The following is a 10,536-nucleotide window of genomic DNA, read 5'->3' as shown; positions in this document are numbered from 1 at the left end:
TCTGTAACATAATGAATTGTTTGGAGTTTAGTCTGTTACTGTTGCTATTTTTTACCATTTCTTCTTGGAGCAACTGTAACCCACATAATTTCCTTAGGGATTAATAAAGTATCTGATTCTAATTGTTTTAGGATGACCTGCCATTATCCAATGACACATCTGCTTACCTGTATCTTTTGCTCGTTTCTTCTCCTCTTCTTTTCTATTTTTTCTAAACTGAGCACCTGATGGCTCTGAACTTTTCTTGTCCATCTTCCATTGGTTTTAATTTTGCACTCCAGTATGAACACAAATCCCCCAACTCGAGGATCGCCACAACATAACCTAATGGACCTACACCTTAGTTCCCAGATTCACTTTGTCGAGGGTGTATTTCAAATCATGAATACATAATGGGCTTGGATTTACATAATTATGAATGAAATGTGCTCTATTTGGAAGCAGCGGGTCTCCCTCACCTTTCGACGGGTTGTGTGTGAGAATTTAAATCATCAAACCGTAAATTATAAATGTTTAAATCTTATTGATCCCTTTACCCCGAGTCCTAAAGTGTATATTTATTTTCTTACTCTTCTCATATTTGTTGTTTGTTTACTTGCACTGCTGTAACTGGAGGCTCGTCGTCTCGTCTCTCTATATACTGGACTGTATGTAGTGGAGATGACAATAAAGTTTACTTTGACTTTGTGGTGTGAATGCAGGCTCCAGGCGGAGCAAGGAGTTAAACAGACGACATGAAAACCACACTGATTTCATTTCCTAACACAGGTTTACAGGCCTGGAGCGAAGCTACTCCAGAGGATAAGCTCTGATATTGCCTGACAAATAACAGAATAATAATGGAACAGAATAACTTTTGTTATTTTCCTAGTTATGGTGAAGTGACACATGGGAAGGACCATGTGTCAAAAGGAGGGATATAGTCTAAAACTATTTAGCTATTTTGCTTTTCAATGATTTTTCTGTGATTTGTGTGACTAAAAACCCTAATAATAATAATGGATTGCATTTTATATAGCGCTTTTCGGGGCTCTCAAAGCGCAATTCCACTATTCATTCACTCTCACATTCACACACTGCTGGAGGCAGCTACAGTTGTAGCCAAAGCTGCCCTGGGGCAGACTGACAGAAGCAAGGCTGCCATATCGCGCCATCGGCCCCTCTGGCCAACACCAGTAGGCAGTAGGTGAAGCGTCTTGCCCAAGGACACAACGACCGAGACTGTCCGAGCCGGGGCTCGAACCAGCAACCTTCCGGTTACAGGACGAACTGCCAACTTTTTGAGCCACGATCACCCTACAGGTGGTACACAGAAGCTTTTGATGACCCAGAACTAAAGTTCACGGAACAGAAAGTAAAATGTTGTTTGATGATGGTTGATATGCATGGGCTCCTCCTCGTCTGCCTGCGTGATCTCCATCCGTCTCCACTTCCAGGGAGGAGACTTCGCCCAAAAACCCCCAGACTTTCTTCCATTCCTCCATACTTGTGCATGTTGTCATCAATCAATCAATCAGTCTTTATTTATAAAGCACTTTTCATACAAAAAAATGTAGCACTAAGTGCTTTACATAGTTAAAAGCAGCCCACCCCACCCTCCAACTCACTCCCCACACTCTCATTAACATAAATGATGTGAATACACACCCATCCCCCCCCCCCCCCCCCCCCCCCACCCACCCACACACACGCACACTTAAAGAGTAAAAATTGGGCTGGGTTCACATGAGCCAAGTGAGGAAACACTATAACAGGGAGCCGTCTGCACCGAGAGCCGGTCACAGACCGAAGCCTCCAGGCTGGGCACACAGCAGGAGGGAGGCAAAGGAGCCCCCCAGCCAGGCTGAGAGGACCCCCAGAGACCCAGCAGCCATGGTCAATCACAGCCCCAGTGCAGAGAGCCCCCTCCGAGGAAACACTGGAGATATGCCACAATAGGCTATACACAGGGTAAAATGATAAAATAAATAAGAACGGGATACAATATAAATATAAATATAAATAGAGTAAGAAGATTAAAAAATGGATAAGAATAAAATCAATAAATATTAGGTAAAGTCTAAATTAATAATAAAATAACAGGATAGAATAAATAAGCATAAAATAAATAAACGCTAAGTAAAAGCTAAATTAAAAAGGTGGGTCTTGAGCCTGTTCTTAAAAACATGTACGTTCTCTGCGGCCCTGAGCTCCTCCGGCAGGCTGTTCCACAGACGAGGACCATACCACTGAAAAGCTGCCTCTCCGTGAGTATGTGTCCTGACTTTATGGGACAATCAAAAGGCCAGTACCAGAGGACCTCAGGGTCCGCAAGGGTTCATATGGTAAAAGCAGATCTGAGAGATAAGAAGGCCCAAGACCATTAAGACATTTAAAAACCAATAAAAGAACTTTTAAATCGATCCTGAAACACACGGGGAGCCAATGCAGCGATTCTAAAACCGGTGTAATGTGGGCCCGCCCTCTGGTCTTCGTCAGCACACGAGCTGCCGAGTTTTGCAAAAGTTGTAAAGTTGAAATATTCTTCTTAGGAAGACCAGAGAGCAGGGCATTACAGTAATCAATGCGACTGGTAATAAAAGCATGCATCAGCATCTCCGTGTTGGCCTGAGAGAGAATTGGGCGGACTCTGGCTATATTTTTTAGATGATAAAATCCAATTTTGGTCACATGTTTAATATGTGGGATAAAACCAAGCTCAGAGTCAAAAATAACACCCAGGTTTTTCACTTGTAGCGAAGGACATAGTGAAAATGACTCTAATTTAGACAAGAGTTTCTCTCTCTGAGCCTCAGGACCGACGATTAAAACTTCAGTTTTGTCCTGGTTAAGCTGTAAAAAGTTTTCTGCCATCCAAGATCTTATATCTAAAATACAGTTAAAAAGGGCATCCATTGGTCTGGGCTCATCTAACCTAATACACATATTAGTTCACATATTAGTTCATTCATCTAATTATTTTGGTAAGTCCTTTATGGCCAACTCACATTTCAGGCTGTTCAAAAAGGCTCCTCGGAGCCTCTGCCTGAAAATGAGAGCACATTGTGTCAGAAATCCTCCGCTCTTGTCCAGCTCTTCAGAAAACTTGTCTGGAGCAGGCACAGGGTGCTTGTGAGGCAGAAGAGGAGGGGAGGAGGGAAGAGGGCAGGCAGCAGCGGGGAGGCGTGTTGCTGGCAGCTCCGAAAGAAGATAGCAACATACATTTTAATTCAGTCACAACCTGTAACAGGGCTCTCTGCACCTTGGTTTTATGCTGCAGCATCTTCAAATGCCGCTCCAGCAGGTCTGCTGTAATTATAATTCCCGCTGCACCAGGTTTAACTTAAGGGCATTTAAGGAGTCTAAGATGTCTTGCAGGGTGGACAAGTCATTTTAGACTCTGACTTCCTCTTTTGCATGTTAAGCAGGAAGCATAATACTGACTGTTTCACACTTGTTGTCAGTGAGTATCTTTATACTTCCTCATTTCTGACATGACAAAAAGTAGTTCAGTTGGGTTATTAGAATTCTGCTAAAAAAGACCTGACATGAACTCGTTGGGTAAGAAAATATTTTGTGCTTTTATTTCTTAGTTTTGTGATACTGAAACTTATTCTGTTGTTTTTCTTTTACCGTACTGACAGATATTATTGTGTTTACTAGTGCTTTACTTGTAGTCACGAAAACACGAGTTATTATAGTTTCATTTTTATTTATAGTTTTTTGTAGTTATATTATTAAATTAACAAGTTTTCTGCCAACCCAGGGAACAAGATTCTGTCTATGAACATGGTGAAAGTTGGCATGATACTGATTGTCCTCTTTGTTCCAGGTGAGCTGTTTATTCAGTTATTCAAAGATATTATAAGGGTAATTTATACTCTACATTAATTTAGAATTATGCCAAAAGACCATTATAGATGGAGCCATCTGCTCATTCCCTGATTGAAAAATATCAGCACACACTGTTAAACGGAGGGGAAAAATGTCTATAATGCTGTATTTACAGATGCTTTGGCTGACTGCCCTGATGAAGCAGACCTCTTCATAACTGCACCAAAGAAGCTGGAAGCACTGAGTGGATCTTGTTTGAAAATCCCATGTAGCTTCAGACTCAAAGATGAACAGAAGTTTAAGAGCACAAGAAAAATCTTTGGAGTGTGGATAAAAAAGGATTCCAGAATTGTCATTTATCCAAACAATGTGATCTACAACAGTAGTGGAGCAGTTAACATCTATCCAATGAGTATTACTGGGAACCTGAGTCAGAGAGACTGCACCACTCTGTTTACTAATTTAACCACCACATACACAGACACATACTTCTTCAGAGTAGAGAGTGAACCATTCAAGGCGACAGCTCATTGTGATCCTCTTCAAATAACAGTCAGAGGTAAAGATTTTTTTCAAATTAGTTTATAGTTCAATATTTTAATAATCGCTCTTCATGAACTGGCATATATGTCTGTGGAGACCAAAATTAACAATACTATCATAATGAGTATCCAGACTGACAGCTGAATATACATATATTTATATTTCCATAATTCCATCAAAAGCTGTAAATAAAATTAGAATGAAATGATCTGCAAAACATTTACATCCTTTATTTAATTAATGTGACGAGAGGAAAACAAAGTTACTTTAAAGTAATATTCTTGGGTTTTTTTGGGTTTTTTTTGGTTTGTTTCAGAACAACACAGGCTTAAACTGTAGTAGTTAAGCACTTTTTTGCTACAGAGACATTCTGTTATTGCACTGTTTAGACACTGTGGTTTGACATTTTCATGCTGAAAAGACCATTTAGTGCCACCTATGTTTCTCCAAAGAAAGTTAAGCATGTGAACAGGTTAGAGTGTAGCACAATTGTAGTCTGTACTGGTAGGGCACTTATGAAGAGTGGAAATGTGGCCGGTTCAGATACCTGTGCAGGTATGGAGATGTCTAGGAGAAAAGACAGCTGAATTTTTAAACTGATTGTTTATTACAATCATGGAGACTGAGAGGATGCCTATGGAGAACAGGAGATAGAGATAGGTGAAAAAGATAGAGCCAGCAAAATAAAGTGGTTTTCAGAAGTGTTCCTGTGCCTATGCCATTAATGATTATTAGAGAAATTAAGAAACTAGAAAACCTTAAGTATTTAAAGTAAAGATTACTTCCAATTCATTGCATGGTGTTTTTCCTTTGCATTCTCTAGAGCATTTCTGTTTTTTTGGAAAAAGGTTTGTGATTTTTCTGCTGCTGTTATATTCATACCCACAGACTTCAGTGTTCACATGTCCAGTGTTGGGGAGTAACGGAATACATGTACCGCCGTTACGTATTTAAAATACAAAATATGAGTAACTGTATTCCGTTACAGTTACCGTTTAAAAGGGTGGTATTCAGAATACAGTTACTTTGTTGAAATAAATGGATTACACTGCGGTACTTTCCTGTTTCATTTTGTCGCGGGTCAGGACTGTTTGGGTTTTGTTTGACAGCTACGTTCTGCTGTTCCAGGCGGCAGCGTTACGGTTGCCATGGTTACAGGGCGACGCTCTCTCTCTCTCTGCGACTGTGTGTTTCCTGGGTGAGAGAGCACCTTTTCGTTGTTGTGCTAAGCTAACAGGCAGAATGCTACAAGCATAGCTCTAAAGAATGTAGCATCATGGGCAGTGTAGTCCGTGTTGCAGAGAGAATGGACTGCCATACACATTATGGGTCTGTGAGCGCGAGGAGGGAGAGAGAAAAAGGGGAGTGGAAAGGTACGAGTTGTCATCGAGGAAAAACGGGAGCTGGAAGCATGTAAATATAATAATAACCACTGCAGCCAAGAAGAGTGCCTGACGAGCCCAGTTGTAAGTAAGCTATTAAGACTCGACTGTACACCGTGTTCGTGTTTTCCTCCGAAAACAATAAGTTCCGTTGGAGCAGTCTTTCAACGCCTCTCTCTGTCTGTCGCAAGAAAAGTTGACCCACACAACAAAGTAAAGCTAGTTTTCGGCTACGAGCCGACAGGGACCCCGCCGTATTAGTCAGAGGTCCCTTTACTACAGTTCGGAGTCGTGGACCTTCAGTAATAGTAATAAATCACACAGCAATAGTACATTCACGTTGTTGTAAAAAGCATGATAATATATTAAGTAATCCAAAGTATTCAGAATATGTTACTGTCATTGAGTAACGTAACGGAATACGTTACAGAATACATTTTGGGGCATGTATTCTGTATTCTGTAATGGAATACATTTTAAAAGTAACCTTCCCAACACTGCACATGTCTTACCAGAGCTAAATTACCTCTTCGTGACTTGATGATCTGTGTTGTTTATATAGATATATCATTTCAAACCACAGATTCTCCTTGGAGGCCCAATATTACAATCCCAGGTGATCTGAAGGAGAAGGAGTCTGTCACTATAACCTGCTCAGCTCTCACTCCCTGTCCACACTCCTCTCCTCAACTCACCTGGAATCTCCAACAAGACTCTCACAACAAAATAGAAGAAAACACAGATGGAAGCTTTACAACTAAAATCCAGCAGAACATCACTCTGTCAGACACATATGATGGAAAGAAGATCAGCTGCTCTGCCAGATATCCTGTGAACCAAGGAAACGACACCAACACAGCAGAGACAGAAGAGACTCTCAGTGTTTCATGTAAGACAATCATAGTGTTTTTATGGATCCTGTGAGTAAACTATGAGTAATGGAATATTAAATGTTTATAATGGATAATAGGAATCCGTATTAGAGCTATTTCCCCCCTTTTTTTCCAGTGCTCCCCAAAGAAACCACAGCATTTATCAACCCATCAGGTTCAGTGCCAGCAGGCAGTCAGGTGAACCTAGCTTGTTATAGTAAAGCCAAACCGCCAGTCATCAGCTTCACCTGGTTCAAGAAGAGCAGAGATGGAGCTGTAAAAGTATCTGAAGGAGAGATTTACAGCTTCAATGTAACAGATGGAGGAGTTTATTACTGTGTGGCCACTAATGAGCTGGGTAATCAGACATCAGCAGAGATTTGTGTGAATACTGAAGGTAATGTTAACCAGTATTCATTCAACTGAATGCAAAGAGGCATTTGGCATTCCTGTTTATGGATTATTGTTGTCTTGTCTATGACACTCTTAAAGAATCTTTGTGATTGCTGATTGTTCGACTTTTCTTCAGGAAGGCAAACTTTAAAATCTTTTGTTTGAACATTCAGGTGGTATTGGTCTCTTTGCTCTACTGCAGACTGCAGGAATCACAGTGCTTGTGATCACACTGGCCATCTTTGAGTGGTGAGACAAATCTTTCTGTGATATTCTCATTTTTTAGTGTGTGTGGGCTACATTTCATGGATCTTTATTGTTCATCACTGCCAAACCAAACAGAAACTAAAGCTTTTTTTATTGTTTGTTTGTTTTTATTTCAGCTGCTTCAGATCAAGACGCTCCAACAAATCAGAGATAGGAATTTGCCAAATGAACACTTACTTAACAACTGAACAACTAAAGTCTATGCAAGTCGCAAGAGGAGGGGAAACTCCAGTTTAAAATACAATATGAAACTATTTTTTAACGCTTAAGAGTTGGTTAACAAGAATTTAGGATGTTTGTAGATTTCTTTATAGTGTGGTGTTCAAATATTTTTAGTCAAATTATTAAATAAAACAATGGCCATACTGGCTCAAAATGTATACCACCAGAGCTTAACTGGTTGCTTGTCTCACTCAGATTATTCATATTAGGACAGCATGCTTTTAAACCAGTTCATACTAGAACTGCCTCAGCACATATAAGGGATCACTGGTTAATAAATATAGATGATAGGAAACTAGACAGGGTTGTGCTTTTAGATGCTACTGTGTTCAAGGTCATTGACAACAGTGTTTTAATAACAAAATGAAATGTCTATAATGATGTGTTTTGTGTGTGTGTGTGTGTGTGTGTGTGTGTGTGTGTGTGTGTGTGTGTGTGTGTGTGTGTGTGTGTGTGTGTGTGTGTGTGTGTGTTTATGGTTGTGTGGATTTGTCACGTGTGTTGTGTTTTACTTTTTTGTAATACTTTTATGATCTTCTGCATGTAATCTGCCAGGCCCTACAGATGCAAATAATCTTAAGCTAACTCTGGTACAAAACATTGAATCACAACACTTGTGTTAATATTGTGCATTTTTCCTTTTCAAATAAAATCAATTAATAATAATAATTGAACCTAGGTGTTGTTGTATCTCAGATGAACAACTGTCTTTCTGGGTGATGGTGAGCATTTCTAAATAGCAGCTTTTCTGACAGTATGGAAAAATCTTGTGGCGTTCCAAAAGTGAATTGTTTTTTTTAATGATTTGCCGGCTGAGGTGGTTATATACACTGATGATCCTTTTTTTTGAGCATGACTAAAAATAGTAGAATTTCAATGTTGTGTTGAATAACATTACAACTGTTGTAATAAACAAAGTAATTACACAATTAGAACTCGAATAAACTGTTATTCTGGGTCGATCACACCAATTACCTAGATCATATTAACTGCAAGATGGCAACCCCCCCACCCCCCAATTTAACACTTTGAGTATGAATTAGATTCAGGTCTTCTCCTGTTCTTGCACAACTTGAAAGATCTGGCGTACTTCTTTTGTCATAAACCAGTGCATGCGAGGGTCCTTGGCTTCCTGGCTGATCAGTGAGGTTGTGTCATGGTCCTGGGTCTTTTGACCCAGCGTTTTAAGTTTGAGTTTATTTTGTTCATTAGGTTATCTAAGTTCATTTGGTTATTAGACTCCTTGTGTTTTCTTCCCCTGTATTTAAGCTTCCCCTCACCCTTCGTGTTTCATGCTGCGTGTCTTATGTTATCAAGTTTGTATTATTATGCCTAAGTGTTTCTAGTTCTTATTATTTTCCCCTCGTGTTTCCAACCATGTTAAATCTCCCCTGCTCTTCATGCGTTTCATGTCTGTGTCTTACATTGTCAAGTTCTGGTTGTCGTGTCTAAGTCTGCATGTTTCCTGTTTTATTTTGAAAAGGGGTCTTGTGTTCTGTGCTCATGCGGTTAGTTTTACTCTTGCCTGTGCATCATTATGTTTATCCTAGTCAGCTGTTTCCTCATGTGTCTCCACTTCCCCTAATCACCTGCTGTGTATTTAAGTCCTCTATTTTCAGTGTGTGATTGTCAGGTCGTCTGTTGTCCATGCCATGCCATGCCATGCCATGCCATGCCATGCCATGCCATGCCATGCCATGCCATGCCATGCTTCCAAGTTTCTTGTCTAGGTTTTTCTTATTGTTTGTGTTACGGCCTCCGGCCTCAGGTGGCCCCGCCTTCCTCTAGGTAAATCAATGTGTTCCAGGACTCGTGTGTGATTGGTTACTGGGAGACCCGTGCCAACCCTCACTTATGCAGAATGAAGTGTGCCAGACCACACGGACGATTGGCTGCCCCGGGATCCCATGATGCTCCAAGAGGCAATCAGTGGCTGATCGTACCCACCTGTGGCTACAAAAGGCTGGAGGTCCTTCACTCAGTGGCGGCTGCTTAGGACTGAACATGCAGTTTGCCCTTCATGCCTCCCTCGTCGATCTTTGTTGAACTTATTCATATTGCTGACCTTTGTCGAACCTTGGTGCATGCTTTAAACCTAGCCTGATTAGAGTTTTGAGCTGCTAGCTGGCTGTGAGTAGGATTGCGTGAAGCTGGCTTGCCTTAGTTAAAACCCTAGCTTTTATTTTGTGTGCGGCCAGCCTGCCTTAGTTACCCTTTAACTTTTACTCGTGACTGTTCTTTCTTTATGTAATAATTGTCTGCCCAGTGGTCTGTTGCACAGCCCTGTCGGTTTTCTGTTTAAAGTTTGGAATTAAAACCTTTTGCTTTACTCAGTTTTGTGTTGGGGGGCTCGTGTATGTTACTCCCTCCCTGACGCCTAGCAGAGGGGGTCGTAACAGTTTGTTTAGATTCCCCAGTTTAGGTTTGTGTTAATTTTGCTTCAGTTTGCCTTGCCCTTTGTTTGTACCTTTTCTACCAGCCATATTAAACGGCTCACCTTTTGTTAACATTCAAGTTTTGTTCCCTGTTCCTTGGAGTCTGCATTTTGGGTCCTTTTTTCAATTCATACAGTCTGCCCTCGCCAGACTGTGACAGGTTGAAAATGTAAGTACTGTACAGTAATTGTCGGGCTATAAGCCGCTACTTTTTGCACAAGCTTTGAACCCTGCGGCTTTTAGTCAGGTGCGGCTTTTCTATGGATTGTCCATGATTTTTGTCATATCGTAAGACGATTTGTTTTATTTTTTCCTCTGTTGTACGGCACTACGTTGCCTGGCGGAAGGGCATGTGATCAGACACACAGTATCGGGATTCAAGAGTGGTATGTTGGTCACATGTCCATCCGCCAGGCAACATAGTGCCGTACAAGTAGCACGAAAAACAAACTTCAAAGTAGCGCTACGCATTCAGCAGGAGGCGTGGATGATGAGCGGCGATAAACTTGCAAAAAGCAAGTTATGCTCAACTCCACCGGTGGAATCTGACAGCGTGGAAAAGTGTGAAAACATCCATGATCACCAACGGATTTCGTAGGCCTGGACTGC

At 40.9% G+C, this 10,536-nt stretch overlaps 1 protein-coding gene across 1 annotated transcript; it reads left to right on the top strand.

The window, feature by feature from the left end:
* The first annotated feature begins 3,232 nt into the window (after nucleotides 1-3,232).
* On the top strand, nucleotides 3,233-8,421 carry LOC113028804 (myelin-associated glycoprotein-like). Its single transcript, XM_026179257.2, has 7 exons — nucleotides 3,233-3,540; nucleotides 3,746-3,811; nucleotides 3,989-4,372; nucleotides 6,322-6,627; nucleotides 6,747-7,007; nucleotides 7,177-7,252; nucleotides 7,387-8,421. Exons 1-7 carry the CDS (start codon nucleotides 3,528-3,530, stop codon nucleotides 7,505-7,507), a joined length of 1,227 nt encoding a protein of 408 aa, XP_026035042.1. The 5' UTR covers nucleotides 3,233-3,527; the 3' UTR covers nucleotides 7,508-8,421.
* Nucleotides 8,422-10,536: the final 2,115 nt, after the last annotated feature.

The sequence above is a fragment of the Astatotilapia calliptera genome, chromosome 9, assembly GCF_964374335.1.
Source record: "Astatotilapia calliptera chromosome 9, fAstCal68.1, whole genome shotgun sequence".
Taxonomy (NCBI): Eukaryota; Metazoa; Chordata; class Actinopteri; order Cichliformes; family Cichlidae; genus Astatotilapia; species Astatotilapia calliptera.
This window is presented reverse-complemented; position numbering and strand designations above follow the sequence as displayed.

Coding starts and splice junctions, on each gene's coding strand:
- LOC113028804 (XM_026179257.2), top strand. Junction 3,812..3,988: donor GATTGTCCTCTTTGTTCCAG/GTGAGCTGTTTA, acceptor CTGTATTTACAG/ATGCTTTGGCTGACTGCCCT. Junction 7,008..7,176: donor GATTTGTGTGAATACTGAAG/GTAATGTTAACC, acceptor TTGAACATTCAG/GTGGTATTGGTCTCTTTGCT.